This window comes from Pholis gunnellus, assembly GCF_910591455.1.
Source record: "Pholis gunnellus genome assembly, chromosome: 24".
Taxonomy (NCBI): domain Eukaryota; kingdom Metazoa; phylum Chordata; class Actinopteri; order Perciformes; family Pholidae; genus Pholis; species Pholis gunnellus.
Genome location: NC_136551.1, coordinates 4941173 through 4964375, shown reverse-complemented (window position 1 = coordinate 4964375; position 23203 = coordinate 4941173). Strand labels below are relative to the sequence as shown.

The window sequence follows — 23203 nt, the reverse complement described above, 5'->3', positions numbered from 1 at the left end:
ACCCAGTGACAGAGCGCTGAGGAGGGTTCAACATCTCTCCTGCCCAAACACAACATACCTGTCGCGCTGCAGCGCTCCGGCTATGGCAACCAAGCAGACAGAAAAACACGCCTTGCGACATTCACCCTCTGACCGCGCACGTATTGAACCGCCCGTGACCCACTTCTTTGTGCTTTTTACTCGGCCCATGTCTGGACGGAGCGGACGACATCGCGAGAATGAATATGTTCACACTGTAAACCAGACCCGAGTATCTTTGGTACCCTGTGAGGGCCTAATGAAGGGCTGGTGCAGCTGTGATCATCCCCTTAAAGGAAGGCAAATCTGACAGAACTCAACAGAATTCAAATGGATTTTTACCACCATAATATAACACAAATACAGGGACTACCAGGCCGAATGGTCCATTTATAACTGGCGTTCGCATCCCCTGACTGGGCTTCACGCTGCCATCTTCGTTGCCCCCCCCCCCCCCCCCCCCCCCACACACCTCCTTCATCAGCCCGGCTGAATGGCCGGAGTGATGACTGTTGTGTGTCTGTGGGTGGCACAGACACAGAGGGCCAGTCTTCCACCCCCTCTGCAGAATAGCGCTTCAGCTGTGGGCCCCCCTCCGTTCACCACTGTACCATTTGCATTTCTGCCCTCAATGGGCGCTCTATCCTCGCGGCCCGCTGGAGATAGAGAGCGGCTGCCTGTAGGCCGACGGAGGGGCCGTAAACGTCCTCGTAAAGGCGACGTTAGATCGCATCCCTGTGGCTCCGATCGGCCCTTAATAGAGGAAGCTAGCGCTCCTGTCCTGGTGCATCGCCAACATGAGCCGTCGTCAAAACCCGAGAAACAATATCGATGAATTACGCGGATCTTGGGAATCGTTTCTCCATTAAGGCCCCCCCCCCCCCTCCTTTTCCTTCCCAGAGAAGCCATGCTGGCTTTACATCTCCCAGCCCTGGTGATGTGACGTGATCAATGGCGGTGCGGCTGGCAGTATTGGCAGACTGCAGTCCAGAAAGACCAATCGAGGGGGAGAGGAGGATATTGGGCAAAACAGCTAAAAAGAGTTGCAGGGTCAGCAGTGGCTACTTGTGACAACTGAAGGCACCGTCACGGCTGTGTGGAGGCAGTGGCCCACCAGAGGTATACTGCACCGAGACTTCCATAAAGCGACCCACATAATAGGCAACAGGTACGGTCTCGTTTGTGGCTGGCGCAGAATATTTTTGGATGTCTGTATCCGACAGAGAAACTGCAGCAAAGTCTTCCTCCTCCCGTTTATCCGATTGTCCTTCTCAGCGCGAGAGGAGGAGGAGGAGGAGGAGGAGGAGGAGGAGGAGGAGGAGGAGGAGGAGGAGGCCCGCTTTGACAAACTGACACTAATTTTTCAGACATGAAGCCTGTGATATGTGTAATCCCCTTAGAGCGTAGTCGAAGAACCTGTTGTATCTCCACTGACCAGAGGAGGTGGGTGGGGGGGGGAGGGAGGGGGACATTGTCTCTCTCCTCGTATCGCTTTCTTTTCTCTCTCCCTTAATGCCTTGTCCTCGCACCGCCGCGTTTACACCCCGACTTTAATGCCATGTCATTTGCATTGTCGATAAATACGCGTGGCTCATGCTCATCCTTTGGCCGCCCGCTCTGTTTACAGATATTCATATTCGTGGCTATAAATACCCCAAATAAGAGCATTTCTTGGCTCGCGGACGACTTCCTGGAACCGATCCTGGAATGATCGGTTCCAGGAAGTTATGCCTCGCCACCACATTTAGCTTTCTCACAGTCGGCCTTCTACTAGTGCATCAATGAAAAAAAACAGTTGTTCCTTTCGGTCATAATGTCTTTCTTTCTCTCCTTTGCTCCGTAAGAGTTTGGTTTTCCAGGGGCACTAACCGCTGGTTATGGGTCAGCCTATAACAGTTCACAAGGAGACCACTCTTGTGAAAGCCCCCCAGCTATAAGACACCAACAGGACAGAAGCACAAGAAGCAGAGCCAGTGATCCTAGCGCCCGGTAAAGCAGCGAGCCTCTGGATGCACATGGACAGGGCTTCCCTTCATCCTCAAACACAGAGAATGCTCCCTCTTAAGGATCCTGTTTTGTTTTTTGGGGGCTCTAATGGATCCGTTTGGACTAATGGACCCGTTTGAAGCGGCGAGGCTCCAGGACACCGGGAACCACTGAAGATCCATTATGAAATGATAGCCAAAAGGCTTTCTGCTTACATTTGGGCTGGTAATGGAGAACGTGAATCGATTGGCGAACGGTGGCTAAGAACAAAGTCATTTAAATGTAGAGGAAAACCCAGCTGATTATATATACCGTGATCAGGTATTTTGGGCCTGGCTCGCAGACTACAGAACAATTAGTGATCGTGTGAGTGAATGCAAACAAGAAAACACCCTCAGCGCAAAGGGCAGAGACCGGGGCGGTTTTAGAAACAATAGCCACACACATGCACATGTAAGACTGTGTTGCCTCAGCAGTAATTAAGTGCCTTTGTTTCACCAGCGTGTAATCCCACAGATGGAGGAGTAGTGCTGCTGCTGCTGAGATTACCCAAGGAGAGCGAGAGAGAGAGAGAGAGAGAGAGAGAGAGAGAGAGAGACAGGAGGGTGAAAATCACATGCTAGTGTTGACGCCGGCTTCTCGGGAGATGTGAAAGCTGTGCGTCTATACTTCAAAATGTTTTAAAGTGAGTGTGACACTTACGTGGCTGATTGCACGTGAAAGAACAGGAGAGATGATAGCAGGAGATTTAGACTCCTTCGCAAAACACGGCCTCGATTCAAAAGACGCAGTAAAGTTTACTGCAATCAATTGAGAGGACGCGCTAAAGAGCCTTTTTCTTTATTAAGCGCTAAGTGGGTTTTCTGTACTAAAGTGCCCACATCTTCTGCAGGGTGGAGAATATACTGCTTTAAGGGCGGCGATCTATTCTTCATGCAGATTATGAAACAAGCCTTTCTCCATCTGCCACAAAGGAGCTTTCATGTAGTAAAAAGGCACGGGCAATTTAAAAGCAGATTATCAGCACGTGTGCCTCGGTTTCTAGCGGTTCTTGTGGGGTTGTTGTTGGTCAAGAGTCTGGGCTGCAGCGGCACCGTTGCGAGTCACCTGCGAGCGTCCGGGTCCCTGCGGCTAATCCAGTTGAAGGCTGGAGAGCCCTGCTTCAGTTAATCTGATCATCTGTGACCTGCTGAGACATGAAACCCACCTTCTAGAGCTCCTCTAATCTGCACACACACACACACACACACACACACAGGGACACGTAGCTGGCAGGTACGCACGTAATCACGCCGTCCGAAGTGTCCCACTCTCCCACAAATACACACGTCTACGAACGCACACCCACAAGAAGGCCTTAGCCTGCTTTTCGACAAGCTGTCGTTTCCTTATGCTCGGAAGACGGATCTCGTCGGCTCCGCGCCGATACGACAGCCGTCTGGAACTTCAACCAGCCGCGCTCGTGGGAGATTTGGTAGAAATAGGTTACATGATGTTGGCGGCCTAGTTCGGGGAGAACTGTGCCGCGGCCCCGAGAGGAAGCAGCAGTAAGCCAGTGGGCCTCGTTTTAATTTCCTAATTTCACATTTGCTCACAGATACCTCAATTTCAATCACTCCCCGGCGATCAAAGCCGCCGCTTCTCTGCGGCGCTCTAAGAATAACACAAACCCACTACGAATGCTAATGAGGGAAATTAAACAAACAATGCGAGAAAGTAAAAAAAAAAAAAGAAGAGGCTAGCCTACATCTTCTTTCTCCGCTGACACTATCGACCGCGTGTCAGAGCGCGTTGAGGAGTTGTGTAAATCCATAACACAGATAAAGGAGGATAATGAGATGGAAGGGAGAGAGCAGATCTATTCATCAAAGCCTCTTTCTAACACACTCAGCAGTGAGGGGCCGAAACGTCGGATGGCTGCTTACTCTCCAGTTTGGAGATTAAAGCTTCGGTTGCTTGCTGACGAAAAAGAAAAGAAAAGAAGAATAGTCGAGCGGTTCAGGTACATAATTCATATCCCAGAGGTACCGGAGAGCGTCAGAATTTAGAAGCGCACTCGTCTTCCTGTTTTAAATCTCCTGGTCTTTGATCATATTTGTAATTCATAGCTCTGTATACATCACGACAGAAGTCATACTGCCTTGTCCAGCAAAAAACCTGGTGATAAAATGGGAAATAACAAGTGCACAAATGACTTTATGGCTGCTGTATGCAACCCGAGGGGAATAAGGTGCGGCGTCGCCGGGATTCGGCGTGTTGTTTGTGATGATGAGGCCTCTGAGGATGCCCTCTCTCTGAGGAGCCTCTGAGCCTCTTGTGGAGACGACGAAAACAGTCCTCATAAGGCGGAGAACACTGAGGCAGAGGGGCTCGGTTAAAGTAATAAGTGCCCTTTGGTCAAAGAGATGAGATCAATAAACCAGGGCCTTTGAGCTGCAGGCTGTGCTTTATCTCAAACCGTCAGACGCAGGTAAACACATTGATCATTACACCCGACGCTCTTCCTTTCATGGACGCCTTTAATGGTTTGCAACCCCCCCCCCCCCCCCCCCCCACACACACACACTGGCACCACTTTTCCTCCCCTCTCATCCTCCCTCATTCCCTCACCCACCATGGGTTCACCCTACACTGTGACGGTGCGCGCTGCCAATTAGCGCCCCCCACCTGTCGCCGCGGGTCACTGGTGAAGGCATCTGCTGGGTGTGAAATTGGCCATCTCACTTTCGACCATGAACTTTGCATGCCCCCCCCCTTCACCACCCCCTGTCTGCCCAGACACACGCACACACACACACACACAGATATGCTGCTGTGACCCGAGGTTGACCTTTATGGTATGGCCACCCTGTGTGGCAGGGGAAAGGGAGACGGGTATGATACAAATAATACCGATAGCTTAGACCAGGTATTAAAAGACAATCCCTGCTGAGAATAGCATAACATTATCGTGCGTGTTTTGGGGCATCGAGAGATTCTGAAGCTTTGACAGCTTGTGTTCCTATTCTCTGCGGTGACGTCACCACGTTCCCGGATCTCAGAAATAAACCTGGGTGTGTGCGCGTTATCGTTCCCCCGTGAGGAGAAAAAAAACCATGATTTATGCTTAAATGACAGACGTCGAGTTCTGTTGCTGTTCACCCTGGTCCTGCATCAATAAAGCCTCATTCAAGAACCAGCATTAAAATCTGAATTAGCAGAGTGTTTATTGGTATGAAGACACGTACAACAATACAAGAGTCATTGACACCGACTCCAAGACTCTCATCCAGGAAAGCCCGATCAGATTACCCCAATTTGGAGCAGCTACGCTCGGGCCTATTAAACCCGATGTTTCTGAGGGAAGTTAGATTGGCCTCGAATTAATTGTCGACTGTAACCTCGTATCACTGACTGCAGCGGCAGAATTGCTTTTGGGGTAATCAGCCGTTTTTTTCAGACTACCTGCATTATTTCATCACTCTTGACTCCATCTAATGAGTAAATGATTGCCTCTTCATTATGTGTACGGTGAGGGCGCAGATTCGATTTTGAAGTAAGTGTGCGGGGAGGAAAGCACCAGCTTTTTAAGTGCTCGTTTGGAGATTGTGTTTCGCAAGAAAGTTCCGATGTTAAAGCGGAGTCCTTCAGTTTCTCTAGATTTGGGTGAAAAAACAATCAAATGCAGCTATTGTTTGACCGGAGAAGTCTCGTTACGACTTGGTGCGATTCCTTGTCGGTAGCCGTAACTGCCACGCGTCAAGCCTGAACGAGTCGGAACAAGAACCCTTCGCGGAGAAGGAATGAGTTCACGGCACGGCACACTCCGCTGTCACTTTAACGGGCTTTTTTGAAGCAGGCAGGCTCATGTCAATCACTGTCGGTGCCGTTCGTGCTCCTCACTGTCATGACAGAGCAACATAAAGGCCGAGGCATTTTCTGTGCTGACACGTCTTCACGTGGGATCGGGATGTCCCGCTAAGGTGGGTTTGACACAGGCTAATAGTCACTCAGACAAAAAAGTGGAGGGCCCCTAAAGATTGCACTTCTGTTGCCTCATTAGATCGAGCCAATTAAGAAGATCTCTGTCTCATTATAAAGGCGGGCCCCTGGGAGACAGCCGGGCCCGCCTGTCTTACTGTTTGTAGCTCCCTAGGTGTGTGTGTGTGTGTGTGTGTGTGTGAGCTGGGGGTGGCAGGGTGTGAATTGTGGAGCATCTTGAGCTCTGTGTCTCTGCAAGTGTCATTTTCTATAATCAGAGGGGATTTCAAAAGGAGCCAGGCGGGAGAGGAGTCGACACATTTCGTGAAGCAATGATACATTGCTATGTTTAAAACGCCATATGCGTCTGTACTGTATACCGGCAACACGAGGAACACAGGAACTAGTGGTCTCAAATAGAATCATGTACGGCAGGATACGGCTGAACAAAGCGGAGAAATAAACGCCACCTTTAGAAGTAGTTAGATTAGTTCAACCCGAGTCTGTCTGATGAGGGATGATGAAACTACGCGTCGATAATTAATGAGGCCGATACTAAAGGTCGAGCCTCCCGCCTGCCTTCAGCTTTACTGCAGAGGTTTGCTCACAACGGCGCCGGGCTACTGCAGCAGTAAGGAGAGTCTAGAGTCCAGCCGGGTTGGAAATCACCAAATGTGAGGACGGCATTGATTCTGCAGCACTGATTTAAGTTTATTCATTTAGACGCAGATAATCTAGTGCTTCATCAGCACTGTGGGCAGCAGAGAGAGAGAGAGAGAGATTGAAAAACAGAGGATGACTCAGAGATGGTGGGCGGATTGAGACCAGGTGAGACACTGGTACAGCAGATGGGCAGATTTTCAGTCTCTCCATCATGTTGCAGGCGGCTCACCGGGTGACGAACACCTACTATTCAAATCGACATGCCCGACAGTAGTGGCGTACATTTTCTGTTTTGAAGAGAAGACACAACTCTAGTATGTGATATCTAACAAAGGCTGTGTGTGAGCAGAGTGGTGGAGAAAGAGCAGACATTATGTAACTCACCCCGTGACTTAAAGTCCCTTTGGTATCATTATTATTTTATATATATATATAAATTCTAACTGCAGTTTCGCAGCATGTCTGGAATATTCCTGCTTGATTTTAGACACAAAGCTTCCTTCACATGTTCCACTACCCGACTATTCTCAGTTGTTTGTTTCTGTGAAATATTTTTAGTTTGGCTGCCCACATAAAAGGGCAACAATGTTCACCAAAGATTGCTGTTGCCAAAAAAAAAAATGAAAAACTGTAAACCAGCAGCACCAAACGCAGGTCTATGAACACTCTCAATGACGCGGCTCAAAACCTCGACCAATCAGAAGTGAGTATTCAACAAAAACATTTCAATAATTTCATGTAACGTATGAATATTCGGAGAATCCATTTCTGCAGCTGGAGCAAGAGGCAGACGGAGAAACTTGGGGATCAAGCAGACTCACACACACACACACACACACACACACACACAGATGTGGGTCAGAGTAGTGGCCCAACTCAAATGCCAACATGTACCCTACAATATCAGCTCCTCTGACTAACTGGACCTGGGTCATGGGACTCCAACAGGGAGCTGATCTGATGTCCTCCTCCCTCCCTCTTACCTCGTCCTATCTTTGTTTACAGATCAGCTAAGACTGCAGTGCTGTGTGTGTGTGTGTGGGTGTGTGTGTGTGTGTGTGTGTGTGTGTGTGTGGGTGTACGGGGTGAAATCACACGGATCAAATGAAATTTGGCATGGGTTTGCACGGGGAAGACAGGGAAGTGTGCGCGCATGTGTCTGTGTAGGAAGAGGCCCCGTTAAAGGGGTCTCTCGGGGCTCATCAAAGCGCCGCGTCCGCTGCAGCCCCCCCCCCCCCCCCCCCCCCCCCCCCCGCGTTAAGTCTAAGTCAGTGCCTCATTGTGTCCGTGTGAATGACCCTAGGGGGGGGAACACCGACTCCCGCTGCGCCGCGAGCATTCCCCTCCACATGTTTGCTCTGCCCAGGGTGTGGCCCAGTTCGAGAGGATTACGCTGAGGAATGCGGCCGAGCCCATCTTTTAAAACAAGAGCGGAGGAGGAGGGGGGGCGCAGGGGGAGGCCATGGGCATGAAGTTCATGTTCACTAAGGCTTCCTAAGGATCCCCCCCCCCAAAACAACGCAAACGCAATAAGCCCAGAGGGAGTCTCTAAACATTAAAAAGCTGTGTTAGGTTCTCCCGGAGCTTTTTATGCTCTGGAGTGACACTAGCTGAAGGTCTGAATCTCGATGACAATCTGTGATAATTGGTTTTAAAATGTCGCTGTGGTCGCCCGCCTGGCTAGACCCGTCACATGCTTTACTTCTTCACTCCTTTGGTTGAATCGCCTCTTTTTCTCCCCTTTCTTTATTCTCGGAGCCATTCGGATATTAACACCTTCCCTTCTTGCCCTGCTTCTTTATTTACATGGGGTCCAGCCGTCCCACGCCCCACCAAAAAAACAGCAACAACACCTTTGCTCTTTTGAAGCAAAATCCGGATTAAGATGTTCTTACAAAGTGAGGGAAACCAGGGCACCGGGAGGAGGGACACACACACACACACACACACACACACCGCTTAGAGTCCGGGACACAGATAAGAAAATTGCCCCACACACCTGAAAGTACCTTTCTATTGCTTCTCCTGCTTCGCCGCTTTCTTCATGACAACCGCGACATGATGGTGCCGGGATGCACCAGACCCCCCCGATTAGCTGTCTTAATCCCGATCTCTCCGTGAGCTGCTTATTATCTTGCTTCATCTCAAGTCTGCCCACGTGCCTTGTGTCACATTTGTGCATTGACAAGCACGTCAAACTCACACAAACGGCGTGGACGTGAGCGGCCTTTTTAGAGCTCCGGGAGGAAACACAACGCAGTTAGCAGGGTCAGAGGCCGGGCCACGCAGAGAGACCTGGAGTAAGAGTCCACAAAAGGCTACTGTCAAGAGGCGCAGCCAATGTGACATCATCACATGACTGGTGTGATTGCATTTAGTCAATTAACGCTCATTTCCTACAGCCCCCCCGCCCCCCTGTTGATCAGCAGTGAATGATGTTTCAGGGAGAGGCTGTTTGAACATCTACTGTCTGTATTCTAACAAGACATTTAAGTGCGACATTGTGCGTGGCAGCCACCAAACCCGTCTCTGTCTGCACGCAATTCTCCTAATTCAAAGAGATAAAGCGGAGACGAACCTCAAGCGATGTGGATTTAAAGAGAAATGGGGAATGTAACGTGCGTTGGTGAAACATTTCCCACCGCCACTCCCGTTGTTGAGGTCACCGCTGTCGACTTTTCACGTCACGTCTCAAAGGAACGGTACCCGGCGAGCCGCGTCGCGTCTACCGAGAACAACGGTGGATGCAGCTGTAGTTGGACGGAGATGAAGCGGCTCGTCCTATTTCGGGAGATGACAAATGTAGCATGGAGAGACTATTTCTAAAGCCCACAGTGTCGAGCAGGAGGACAAAAAAAAAAATGATTCCCCAGACGTGACGCCACAGAAGTGCTGAGAGCGGCGGAGCTGCGAGCTTTTTGATCGAGGAAGCAGGAACGACTCCTCATCGTCATTCGTCCCATGCGAAGCACACTGACAGACAAATGCAAAAAAAAGCAGGTATTTAGGTCGAGTATCCTGGAACTTTTTGCGGCGGCTTCAACCATACACCCCCCCCCCCCCCCCCCGTCCCCCCCCCCCCCGTCCCCCCGTCCCTTTCCTTGCCGCGTGACTTCCCGATCACAAACCTGAAAGGCCTGGTTGTTCTCCAGGTCTCGTCAATAAGGACGGACGCTCACACGGTGGGGGGGGAATAACTGAATTACGCTCGCAAATGTAATTTATACCCAGCAACCGCTGACTCAATCTACTGCATTGTGTTTCCAATGCATGACACAATGTAAAAAGCTACGTTACAGAGGATGATTGGTAAGAGTTTGCCAGTCGGAAACACCTATAATTTACAGGAAATCGTCTCAAACTCATATCTTTTGTTTGTTATTTGATATTTGGCTATAGGGAAGCAATTGTCTTGGCAGGAGTGGGTTTTTTTTTTCTTCTGAAAACAACAATCCCAGAGAAATTCTCCACTGAGCTGGCATGCTTGCCCACTGCTGCTTGACAGGCGCTCTGCCTCCTACTCTACTCCGCTCCTGAGTCGTACCTTTCACGTGTTCAGGAAAAGGACCCCTTCTGATCATTGGCCAGTTCCCGCCTGGCAGCACACCACCCTGGCATGATAACCCTATCAGATGAGAAGACCCGGGAAGACGATACGGGCGTAATGGGCTGGAAATCAGCCTGCCGTGGAGCGAAACACATTTTCCCAATGCATAATAAAGCATTCATTCTCTGGGCTGTCACGAGGAGAGTCTTTGTGTGGGGGGGGGGGGGCGAGTTGGAGTTGAAAGTACAGAGAATCCTGTATTCTCGATCTGTCACCGGGTTGTATGGCGAAAAGAGGGCAGAGAGAGTGTGACAGAGGCTGCACTTACAGTCAGATCGGCCTACAAATCAGCTGCATTTGCCAATTTGCCTACAATGACAGCAGCAAAATTCCTCCATTAACAATATGAAAAGGAAGATATAGTAAGCGGTGGTACAGTAGGGTGACGGGACATTGAGGTACAGGTGATGCATGAATTGATAACAGATTGCCTTTAAAGCCACTATTTTGCAGAGGAAAACATCTAGTTCCCCTCAGACGGGTTTGGAGCGTTCATGGAACAGCGAAGTCATGTCATGTGCGGCGGCAAATCGATCCCGACTGGAGTCAGCTGTTTGCTCGTCAGACCGTAACGGCATTACGGCTCGCAAAATCTGGCATCTGGGAAGGGATGACGCTCAGAGCGGCTGCGGGCGATAACTCGGTCGAGCCTGACGGCATCATGGCCGCCGCTTGTTTTCACAGCGTGGACTAAATAAAGCCGCGAGCGACTCGTAACGAGGAGGGCTTCTACGCACACTCCAGAGATCTTGATGGATTTTTCGAGTACGAAACGTGTGGAAAGTTAACCAGGAGCGTTCGGTAGGGATCACAGAGGAACAATCTACCACGTCGGACTCAAGGACAGCTCTTTGCATGATGGGGAATCGAGTCTCTGTGACCTCGGACACAACCTTGAAAAATGTGCAATGCACACGCCACACTGCACTGCTGTATTTGTGATACGCAGCTACGGTTCAACACAGTTTCAGTGTTCTGCTCTAGTTTCTTTGGCTATTTATCATTGTCACTGCTGTTTTTTTTTATTATTTCAACGCAGCTTGAAAATAATGGGTTGCTCCTGGATGCAGTTGCTTTATGTGGGGGCTGGTATGAAGCGACCTTGCTATAATTGGGGAGGACTTTGAAAGTGTTAAGCTAATTTAAGATATTTGACCACTTAGAAAGGGGTCAACAAATAAACTACAGGGCTTTATGAAAGGAATAAATACTTTAACATGGTTTTAAGGCCTCGAGTGCATTTCTGTATCGACCAAATGTAGTCAAGAAGAACAAATTGAGATTCTGACAAAAAAAACCTGGTCTTGAAAATGGATCGGTGAGAAACATTACACAGCAAGCTCTGGCTGTTTCTGTTGGTCGTTGGTTGTGTGTAACAGCTGACGTGCACCCAGGAATAGAAACCCTGGAATGACTTAAGGCGATCAGATGATCGCCCACATACACAGATGATGGACGTGGCATGGTAACATTAGAAGAACTTACCGTATAAAAAAACTACACTCACACACACACCTATGGTGGCAGTGAACATGACAACGGACCTCTCTGGCCTTTAGCTTCATAGGTCAGGCCGGTCTTCTAACTGCCGAGCGGCGTGGAGACCTGACACACGTGCTAATTTGAGCAGACAACCTACACCCATCGACCATTAGGAACCACAGAGCTGTAACATTTGATGTCCGATACTATATCGGTGCTGCAGGGACGCGATACAATTATTCATATTTGCTTTAAATCGGTGTGTCGAGAGAAGTAAATGACCGCGATGATTGCTGCAGTGTTACCTGTACGCCCCGGCATTCATGACAAACAACCTGCAATACTCTGTGGGGGAAGAGAATAGAATAAAAGTAGAGGATGGATCCCAACGGAACTATAAAGAGTCCTCACCTTTAACGAGTCAAAGCAGGCGATCACCCTTCCGTTCTCCACCTGGCAGCTTTTGGGCGGGTGGGCGAATTTGCATTCCTCGTCGCTGCGCGAACAAGTCCCTCTCTGAAACTGCCGGCACACTTCCAGGGTCAGCCATTTTGTGTCCCGCATCGAGGCAATGTTTAGAGCCATGTCAGCAACGCCGGCTGCGGAAGCTGGGGTGGAGTGGAGCCACGTGGTTTTTTTAGGCGGAGGCTATCCTCTGAGGAGGAGGTTTTCAGAGTGTTCCAGTGGGGAAAAAACAGTAAAACGACTATAAGTGAAGGAACATGCGGCTATAAATGATCTGCTTCAGGTCAGTGGATGGGGTTTGTCCTCGCGGACAGGAAAGTGGAGGTAATGGACTGGCAAAAGTATCGGTGTCCGGGGCATGGGACTGCACTGCTGTTGTGTGGTTTGTCAGTCGCACAGCTAACTGTTCATCAATCAGTAAGTCCCGGGTGCAGACCTCTGACGCGGCAGAGGGGGCATGCTCAGAGACAAGCTCTAAAATTGGTGCTATTTCGAGGTGCAATGGCACAGTTTTCGAACACGAAGTATGTGGCTTCCTATTGTTTCAAAGTCTTCGCGACCTACTCTCTCGGAGCTTTGGCAACCTCGGCCAGCAGCGCGGTAGCTCCGCCCGCTTCGCTTGGGGGGGGGGGTCACACAAACAGGTCAGGGGTCAGGTTCGCAGCCGAGAAAGGGAAGAATCGTGGAAACGCCCGGGGGATCTTCAAGTAAAGATGTCGTCTCACAAGGCACTTTCTGTCAGCGATCTGAAATGGAGAAAGAGAAGGAGAGAGGAACAGAGTGAGAAAACGCTTTGCTAAATATGATGGGCAACCGTTTATCTAATGGGCTTCAACAGGCGTTAACAGTGTTTGTGTATGCATGTCAATCTGAATTTGTGTGCACACTGCCCCAGAGGGGTGTACGGGGCTGATGAACCAGAGAAAAGGCAGCTGTGAGGTTATGCAGAAACCACTTGAGTTGAAGTCCCCCAACCGCGGCTGTGTAGCCATTGTGCGCGGTGTCTGCAAGCCCACCGGCTTTACGGCGTATTGCACACAAAGGCAAACAAGCGTGCAAGCCATGAGGCGGTGGACAAGCGCATCGGGTCTGAGCGGAGATAGGGAAGAAGAAAAGGGTCCAACCCGGGCCCTGTCGAGCCGTGCACGGCGGGACGGTGCAGCCAATAGGAAGCGGCGCTGCGCAGCACTATTCCGGGCGGCCGTCCAGCAGCCACAGAGGGACCGAGACAGATGCCAGACACGATTATGACGTGGCCCAGTGTCCCGCAATATTCACTGGTCTCCCGCCGTCCAAATTAGAAAGCGGCTCATTGACATCAGCCTGTCAATTTACATTCACGGGGGGGGGGTAAACGCTCTCTGTGTCCGTCTGTCGTCTCGGGAGAGAAGGGGGACAATAGGTGGAGCAACAATCTGAGGAAGTGACCTTTAGCGTGGGCATTACGAAACCCATCAGTTAACTACTGCGCAGGGAGCTCTTTTTCTTGGCACATCTGGAAATGTTTTTCTACTAAATGGGGGCGGGAAAAAAAAAGAGGGATTCGAGGACACCAGACTGGGAGAGGAGAAGGGTTGTAAAAAACATGCAGCTCTGGTTAAAATATTCCCCCGTTTGACTGTTCCAAACATGTGTAAAGCGCCCACGGAAAACAGACCGGGAGCAAACACCAAGAAAGCGTTAAGTACTGTGAGAACGATATCTGAACCACTTCTAAAGGGCATGTGACAAGCGCCACTTGATCTTAACGAAGGCATGTTGACACTTGTACTCCATCCACACTACTGTAAAGGGAAGAAGAAATCCCTTCACAAAGAGACAAAAACCCTGACACAGGTGTACATTATCTTTGGCCCGCGTCTTGAAGACTTCTGAATAATTTGTGGTAGTTTTGTTTTGATGTCTTAAATATCAAAGGGAGGAACTCAAAACGACCATATGTCCTGTATTACCAATAAAAAGATCTTCCAGACTGCGATTGATTTCTTTCTTTTTACGGTCAAAAGGACAGATTGATTTTCCCGAGACGACGAAAGATGCTCGCCCTTGAAATCACCCAGAAAAAAGCCCTAAACTGTTCCGAGCCTATGAATCCTGACCATTGTCTCGCTAATCATATTGTCCCACTTTAGTGCTGATCATGTGAAATGAGATGAGAAGCTTCCTCGCCCGATCGCACCGACGCCCGGGCTCCGCTCTCCAAGGCGGGATTTAATTTCACACCATCTCCCCGGGGAGACAGCCAATCGCTGCGGAAAGAGAAAGTCAGGTAAGAGAATCATGTCAGATCTGACCTTTCGCAATTAATCCCTTCTTATTTTTAGAAGCCATAAGACGTCTGCGATCAAGCTAACCTACTTAGTCACGATGTGAAATGACTTGGCCTCAAACGATGGAAGAAGTTGTGCTGAAATGGTTGGGGGGGAACACAGGCAATTTGTATTTTTTTGTGGAGAAAGCGAAGGTTTGCAGCACTGAAAGCTTTTCATAAAATTCGAGTGGGCCAACAGTTTGGATAAGGGTCGGTTGGGGTCATCGAAAAAAGCTCACAGGGGACTCCACAGGCAAAGGTATTCATAACAAATGGTGAGGACTGAAGATCACAAAGACCGCCGTGTGGGTGAGGGGTACGGGTACGATGGTAATCATGCAGCAACATGACCGCATGTCTCCTCCCATACTGTATATATATAGACGAGTGTGTGTTGTGCAATATGCTCAGCAAATTTAACTGCTGTCCAAGCAACTGTTCGTTTGCCATTATTATGGCGGGTGATGCGCAAAATCTGCTTTGAGACGATCAATTCTGGAGTTCACTTGATAGAAAATGACAGAAAATCAATGGAAGGTTTTAAGTCAATTATCAAAACACAAACATTTGCTTCATTTGCTTAGCTTTCAAAGAACAAAGATGTACTTAGAGCTGGAGCACCTAACCATGTATTTACTGCAGTGTGCTTCACCAAATTAGCTTTTAAGAGATGGATGTGTCATGCTAACCTGTTTTTAGACGACTCAGCCCTCCTTCTCCCCTGCTGTCATCCTGGGGAGAAAACTACTACCTCTGTCGTACAACAACATCCACATTTTAAGAGCATGAGAAACTGCTTCACCATAAAGACCGCTTTGGAAAACTCCAGCTGAGCTAAGAGGCGACGCATGCAGTTCTGCTTTTAGTCTGGTTTCGACCGTGGCTCGGGCTAGCTTGGCTTCTGCTGGTGCATTACGCCGACAGTGCATTGCAGGCCGGGCTTAGTTTACGCCGGGCGTAGCGGTCGAGCTTCCAGCTCAATGCATGAAGGGAAAGACAGATGGTCAGCAGGTAGGAAGCCCTGCTGTGCACCTTGACGGACCCGGGTTCTGTTTCTGCAGATCTTCCAGGGCCAAAAGAAAATGATAGAAGTAGAGCTTAATCAAATGTTAGTCTTAATCTGGCTGAAACCACCAGACGTCCTGGGTGTGTGGATGTCAATGGCTGCTCACTTTGTCGAAAGAATTAAGAGTGACATATTTGATGTTTTTTAGCTACACAGGACCACATACCTAATAAAACCCAAAGAGCCAAATCCTGCTGTACATCCTGTTTATTCCTGCAAGACGTCTTTGTCTTCTCAGCACAAACAGTGGACCGACAGGCTGACCTGATAAAGCAGGGCAGAGATGTGAAGAACAGCACTACAGTACTAGACTTTATGGATTACTGACGCTTACTAAGGCCAGCTGGCAGCGGCATTATCTTGGTCAGTCCGCTTAATTGAATGAGAGTCAGCGGGACTGGGGCGTCTCGAGTGAAAGTCATTGGCTTGCCCTCTGAATACCAGGCGTGTAACCCATTAGTCTGCTATCTGTGCGCTGCAGTTTATCTTGGCTGCTTGTATTTGCTCAGCAGAGACGATAAGCTACCGGGGGTTTCCATTGGTCGCGAGCCTGGGTACAACGTTTGCTGTGGCATCAGCCAGGTGTTGTCGGCAAAATAAAGCAGAAACACAAATGGCCGTGACGGACGAGCGCAAACATGAGCCGGGTGTACCTGAGTGGCTGCATTTCCATTTATTACCATTTCGTGCCGGCAAGCCACACTTCTATGGTCATTTGCATGGCCAAGAGGAACAAGTGGCCGTTGTTTTTCAAGGCCGCGGAGAGAGGGCCTCATTGTTGATGTGAAATAGGAAAATGTTCAGTTTCCAGCGAGTAATGGAAAGTGGGGGAGCATAACAGTAAAGGTTTAATCAAAATGTCCCTAACAGAGCGGACCTAGCGTTCAGCGTGACATCACCGGCATGCAAAATGTTCCTCTGCGTCCTCCAGAGAGGATCAGAGCGCGGCAATACCCCGCAGCCTAATTCCTATTTAATACTATGGACGTTATGATGCTTATGAAATTGTCCTTGGCATAAGCTACAGCTCCTCGAGTTCAATATCATCAAGTGCCATTAGCGATAAGGACGGGTGAGTGGGCTCAGCAGAGGCTGTACCAGGACTAAGCTACCGTTCAGAGGCAACAGAAGCGTTTTCACCGAGTCAGCAGATAGGTGTGCGCCATATCATAATAGCCTTAGCTAAACCACGGTGACCCAAATGGCCCTGCGCATGATGCGGGACTGTCCCGATCGGTGTCCCGATGTCCCGTTCGTATCTGGGATGGAAATCAGCCCCTGCATTCTGTAAATGGACTTGTTTACTGTGTAAGTGCTACTCCTTGCGTCGCCACAGGACTCAGCTAATTACAGTGTAGTTGGCAGCCAGAGGTGACCAGCGCCGTTCCGATAAACATGATGATTAACGGGAAACCCGAGCCCACTTGATCTGGAGGTCTCAGGTGAAAATTGCAGGAGCACTGCGCCTACAGCGGCTGTTTTTTTTGTGTGTTGACACTGGAAAATACTACGCTAGATTAAAGCTCTCGTACAGTGAGATATCAAATGAGTTGAAATCTTAAGCCCACAGATTACAGCTCTTGAAAACACAAGAGCCGAATGATTCAGCAAACTCACCCTCGTGTCACAGAGCAATCAGGCTCCCTATTTCATGCAGAAGATGTCTACCGACCACTAAATCCTTTTAATACCGTCTCGAGGTGCAAATTGCATGAGAGTCAACTCCGAGGAAGGGGGATTTCTGGCTGACAGGGTCTTGCAGCGAGGCCTCGGTGCTTGTCTGAGGCTTATCCCCATTCTTTTTCGCAACAGGAAGGGCTGAACTGATGTTCCATTTTAGAAAACACCCACTTCCCCTTGATCCACAGCCAGATGTATGACACCACCCCGGCCTTCTCCACGCAGGCGATGATGTCCACCGCTTGAACCGCTCCAGGCCCAGCGTCTAGCGCGAAGCTAAATCTAGATAAGACGGCGGAAAGCTGGGGGACACGTCAACCGTGTCTCTTCTAACACATCGGGTTAGTTATGATGTGGGCCTTAATAGAACTGTGAAGTTCCAGCTATTTGTGTCCACGTACGTAAACACCAAACAATCTTTGCCCTTGTTATTTGGAGAAAAAGTTACTGTACGAGGGAAAAGTTTGCGAGAACAGCACAGCGCGGATGCCGCACAACACGACAAGTTTTTCCTCTAGAGTGAAAAATGTGTAGCCCATGTGGCAAAAAAAAAGGAAGAGAAAGCTTCTGACATTTGCACTGAGGAAAGGGAGGGGGGGGCAAGTACACTGCTGCGATAATGCCTCTCCCTCTGGAGTCGAAAGAGAAAGTCCATTACAGCGCTGGAAACTGCAGTGAGCGTAGTTACTGCGTGGCTGCAGGCTCCCAGCACTCCTGTGCCGTTATCCCACACACACACACACACACACACACACACTATATTTTCTTCAGCCTCACACTCTTTCTCTCGCACAGATAAAACATGCTCTCTCCTCCCTCCCCACCCAGGCTGGTATGCAGCACACTGCAGCAAAACTCCTGGAAAAAAAAAACACACAAAAAAAAGAAGAGATAAAGCCAGCCAATATGCCGGTTCTTTCCCACCTCGTTTCCACTGGGTCCCGTAGTCTGTCTGCTGTCTGTCTGTCTGCTGTCTGTCTGCTGTCCCGAACACAGGAGGCACCCGGCGCTTCTGTGACACTGAGCTACAGTGCAGCTTCCCCTTCAGCCTCAGCGACCGGAGTTAATGACCATGTGAACTGTTGTCATTCCTCGCGAGCTGCCGAGTGCTGCAGCCAGAGGTCCATGCCTAGACAGGGAGTTTCTCTCTCTCTCTCTCTCTCTCTCTCTCCCTCTCTCTCTCAGTCTCTCGGAGAGCGAGGCAGGCAGGCGGGCAGGCAGGAAGCAGAAGAGTGTCTACTCCAACTATCTGGCTGAAACACTTCCAGCCAACTCCCCCACACCCCTAAAGCCAGCCCCTTCCTGCACACCAGCCTGTGGCAAGGCCCCGCCCCTTAACAGCTCCAGCCAATGGAGAGGCGGCTCCACTGAATCACGGCTTTTTGTGCCTCTCCATTGGAGCAGAGTGGACTGTGTGATAGGGCGAAAAACTGTGCTTACAGTGACAGCCCCTGAATGCTGATCTTAAAAGGTATTTCCCCAATTTCGTGCCCTGCTCAACTAGCTGGCGCATTATTTATTCCGTCTCCATCGCTCTCCCTGTGAACTTGATTATATTCAAATTCAAATCAGCAACGCCTGAATTGTTTCCTAGCAGGAAAAAGATGTAAAGTCTAGACTTGTTCGTACAACAAGGCAAAACCAGTAAGCAGTGATCAAGGAGTCGCTGCAGTGGCATAATGAAGATCAGCCGTGTCCTTGTCTGTGTTCTATCATCACATTTAACACCATCCCCCCCCCAGGAAACCAGAGCACCGACTCTCCTCTACCTCCCCTCAGCATCCGACCTCTAAACTCATCCCCTCCCACACACATCTCTTTTCCATCCCTCACCTGTACGTTTGAACCCATTTCTCAAAGATATCTTTTCGAGCCCGGTGTCACTCAAATTCCTGATTGCTGGACTGCAAAATCGCACAGTGGCGAACATTTCTGTTATTGTTATTGCATCGGAATATGCTCGGGGGAAGAAAGGGAAGATTGGTGGTGGCTGGGATGTGGACGTCTTGGTCCGTCTCCTCCCCCACCCGTCCTCTCCTCCTCCACCCCAGCCGGTGACATGCCGGTCGACATCGCACGAGCCGTGAAACCGGAGCGTCACAGAACTGATGAGTCAGAGAAGCAGCTTCATGACTTTTCGATCCAGATTCAATAGAACAGCTGTACCGTCTGTCTCCCTCTCTCTCTCTCTCTCTCTCTCTCTCTCGCTCTCTCTCTCTCATACAAAGGCAGTGAATGACGCAGCAGCCTGGGTGTTTCGTTGACATCAACGAGGCTCAACACGCTTTACAGTTCAATGATAAACAAACTGTCTGATTATGCTTTCATAGTGTGACGCTCCACAGGAAATAGATCTTGTCAAATGGATCAGGGGCGATTGGGGGGGGGGGGGGGGGGGGTTTGAGGTGATTAATCTCTCTGGCATGAAATATGGTCTCCCCCAGCGAATGACGCCGAACACTGACGTCATCAGAGCACCTGTAATGAAATAACACAGGCGAGCGCTGAAGAGGGAGGCGGGGGGGGGGGTGTCAGCCTTTGTGAAAAGCAAAAGTGTCACCTTACACCTTCCGCGGATGTAGTCTCACTATGCTACACGCAGCGGATTGAAGGAGCAGCGACCACAGCATATTACTGCGGGATGCGACTTGAATTTAAACAACTCAACATCATTCATCCAGAGCAAACAGCAGTGGGACAGGCCAGCCCGCTCCACCATCGCTCACAGATGAATCTTATCAATTTCTCATTTGGCTGCAAAGCGACGTCCCAATAACCACATTACTGAATAATAAATGCGTAACAAGCCTGCTGCTTGTAGCTAATTTCCATCGGCAGACCTCAGATAGCCTACCTTCTAAATAGGTTTGTCCGACAGGAAAACAAACAAAGGCCTGGCAGACAAACACACTGAGCCACTTCCTTCCTACGTCGTACCCCCCCCCCCCCTCTTATTATCCCTGTCCTGTTTGACCCCACACACAACAGATCTAAGAGTCCGTGTCCCCGAGCGACTTCACTTTCAAATACAAAAGGAGCCTTTCCCCAAAAAAACAATAGCTAATTGCGGCAAATGAGAATTGACGGGTTAAAACAGTTTGAAAAGGCTGATCTCGGCGGTGCTATTGGCTAGTCGAACACGGCGGAGAGAGAGTGGGAGAAAGAACAGGGCTCAGAAATAGGGCACCGAAGACAGATCAATGAAAAGGCAGCTGTCTTTTTTCTATTATTAGCCGTAATCAAATATCAAGCGGCAGAGAGTTGCGCTTCCTTCCGCTTGAAGTCCACATGATGACAGAGAATACACAAGCGGCTGTGTAGGCAAGTGGTCAACTAGTGTGTTTTAAGGCAAGTTCAAGGCTGTGCAATGAAAGGGAGGACAAAAGATCAACCAGGAAGTCCTGGATTATTTACGTTAAAACACCTACTGGCTTGGAATCAAACATCTGTTTTCTGTGGGTTAATCTAGAACATTAAAGGCCAATTTTTCATGCTATTGACTACACAAAGTCCCTTTTCTGAACTGTGCTAGTGCGCTGTGGACGGCTAGGTCTTACTCAAGTGTGCAACTTGCTTTAATAGCCTTAATGAACACGATATATATTCCATTAATGATATTGTTCTACTGATAGTTAATTTGCTTCCACCGGTGCAATTCTTGCTCCGAGATGTCAATTTGCATTTTCGGAAGGACCAATTACTGTACATGACATAGCAGCTAGTCACATCACAACTTATTAACCTCACCCAGGTGGGAAGAGGCTCCAGCTCTGCCAACCTGCAATAGATTTAAATGTGCCTCCACTTACGTCTCATTAGAACGGCTCTATTCTTTCTTGTACACAGCGATTAAAATCCAACAACCCATTAAATCAAGGTGCAATTACGGTTATTGTGTTTTCACATCTGCATTTGAAAGTAACACATGGTAACAGTTAATTCTTTGCACACTGGAATAGGAGTGCACCTTAAAATAAGACAATCCTTTATTAGTACCGCAGTGGGGAAATGCACAGGATTACAGAAGCATAGACAAGAGACATAGTAAAAAACAAGATATTATAAATAAGTAATAAAACAGTAAAGAATATTAAATAAGTAAAAAAAGTAAAAAATCCACAATAACTAAAATATTAAATATACAGAGAATAATTTTGACAACGTCGTTGCTTAATAATGGTGACTGATTATCGAAAATCAATAATAAATGTGTTACTGTCAAACCTGTCCCCCGAGTGATTGAATTATAGACATTGGTTGCTTCGCGTTTAGCAGACAACATGCAGGACTGTGCAGGAAAGAGCACACAGGCAACCACTACGCATGTCACTGTGGAGCTGCTTTTACTTGTTTTCATTAGCGTAGCAATCCAGACATCGGATCTCAGTGATAACGACACCGCAGTGGCATCATTACAACCATTTTAGCCACCTTCTGCTGCAAGCGTGAGGCGCCAGAGGCACGTTGCGCTAGCTTGCTAAGCTAGCTACCTGCAGCTTACCTGATGACGAACCTGTCACATCCAGCTGCACGCTTCAGCCGACACCACCGCCTCTCGTGAGCGCTATTTGGGTTGTGCAGGACGGGCTGGGAGGGGGAAATGGTCTTCGAATGAGACTCCTCACTTTTTCTTTTCCCGCGGCGACACTTTTTGCAGTTTTATTTTAAAACGTGCAGAAGTAAGCTATGACTCGCTACGCGCTAGCTCGCTAACTACTTTTTAGAGCTAGGGTGGGAAGCAACAAGCGATTTTGACAGTTCGAGGAATGTTGAATGTGCTTCGCTAGGGGGTTAGTACTAAGGTATACACATTAAATACGCGTTTATTATCAACTATATTGGATATTATGAGCTGAAACTAAAAGACAAATAGTATGAAATTATAATGTGTTAGTACATGTCGTTCAATTTTAACACGGGGATTTACTTCTATTCGATAAACAACACATGTCCAACCCTACAGCAAAAGTGGTACAGTCCAGATGAACCAAGGGTAAAGGGAGGGGGTGCTTGTTACCTAGGAAACAACAGTGAATCTCCCTGTGGCGAAAGATGTGGCCACTGATTTATGGACCAGTGCCTGTCTGTCTGCCTGCCTGTCTGTCTGCCTGTCTGTCTGTCAAAATAGCCTGCCATCGACAACATGATTAAGATTGACAACATTAAAGACATTTCACAAAACCTGTTGCAATTTATTCTGTGAGAAACTGTATTCACTCTCATTCATTATTTTAATATAACGGCATTGATACCAGAAATACCTTAATTTCTGTTGTGACTGCCTAAACCATCCATTATACAGAGGATATGTCTTCATATTCATTCTATCATGATATAGAGATATAGTATGCAGATGTATTGACTTATGGTGTGTTATTATTATAATTTCAAGAGAAACCTAACAGCAAAAACAACAGAAAATACATTTAATTTTGATTTATCAGCTGATGAAAGATTCTAAATCAGCACACCGTCACCACTTGATGCTTTGCAGAGGGGCATGCACATCCCCGGCACTTTGCAGCCTAATTGCATGCAGCTGGCTGGATTTAGCGGCCTGTGACACACAGAGACCCGTTGTCAGCAAGAAGCGCAAACGAGTCAACAAGGAGCAAGTCACAAATATCCCCGGAATGAGCAGAGGGGCACAAATTTAGCCCCACTGACTGCTGCCCACGCCATGTGCTGCCTATTGAGCGCGCGGACAATGAACACAGCCATCACAGACTGCTCTGTCAGGTCCAAGGCCTGCTTCAGCGGAATGCCACAATCGCGAATGAAGGCATCGCAGTTTGACAGGACACAGGCCATCGGGCGCTGTCAGGGATGAAGACGGCGCTGGTTATAAACAGTTGTTTGAAGCACAGACCTTTGTGGGCTCAGCTTATTATCAATCATGTTGAAATGCAAGGATGGAGAATTAAACTGGGGTCAGACGGGTGTGATGGCTGGCATGTGCTACTGC

At 48.8% G+C, this 23203-nt stretch overlaps 1 protein-coding gene across 9 annotated transcripts in view; it reads right to left on the bottom strand.

Annotated features, from left to right (window-relative positions):
- mbnl2 (muscleblind-like splicing regulator 2) overlaps positions 1-21870 on the bottom strand; it is a 39088-nt gene extending 17218 nt beyond the window's left edge. For 8 of the 9 annotated variants that reach the window (XM_079185399.1, XM_079185396.1, XM_079185403.1 and 5 more), the window contains exons 1-2: positions 18163-18362; positions 12128-12927 (exon numbers count right to left, since the gene is read on the bottom strand). In XM_079185399.1, coding sequence (XP_079041525.1) covers positions 12128-12301 — 174 coding nt within the window. In that variant the 5' untranslated portion in view covers positions 12302-12927; positions 18163-18362. Of the gene's footprint in view, positions 1-12127; positions 12928-18162; positions 18363-21739 lie in introns of those variants that run through there. The other variant, XM_079185397.1, reaches the window with a different exon arrangement.
- Positions 21871-23203: the final 1333 nt, after the last annotated feature.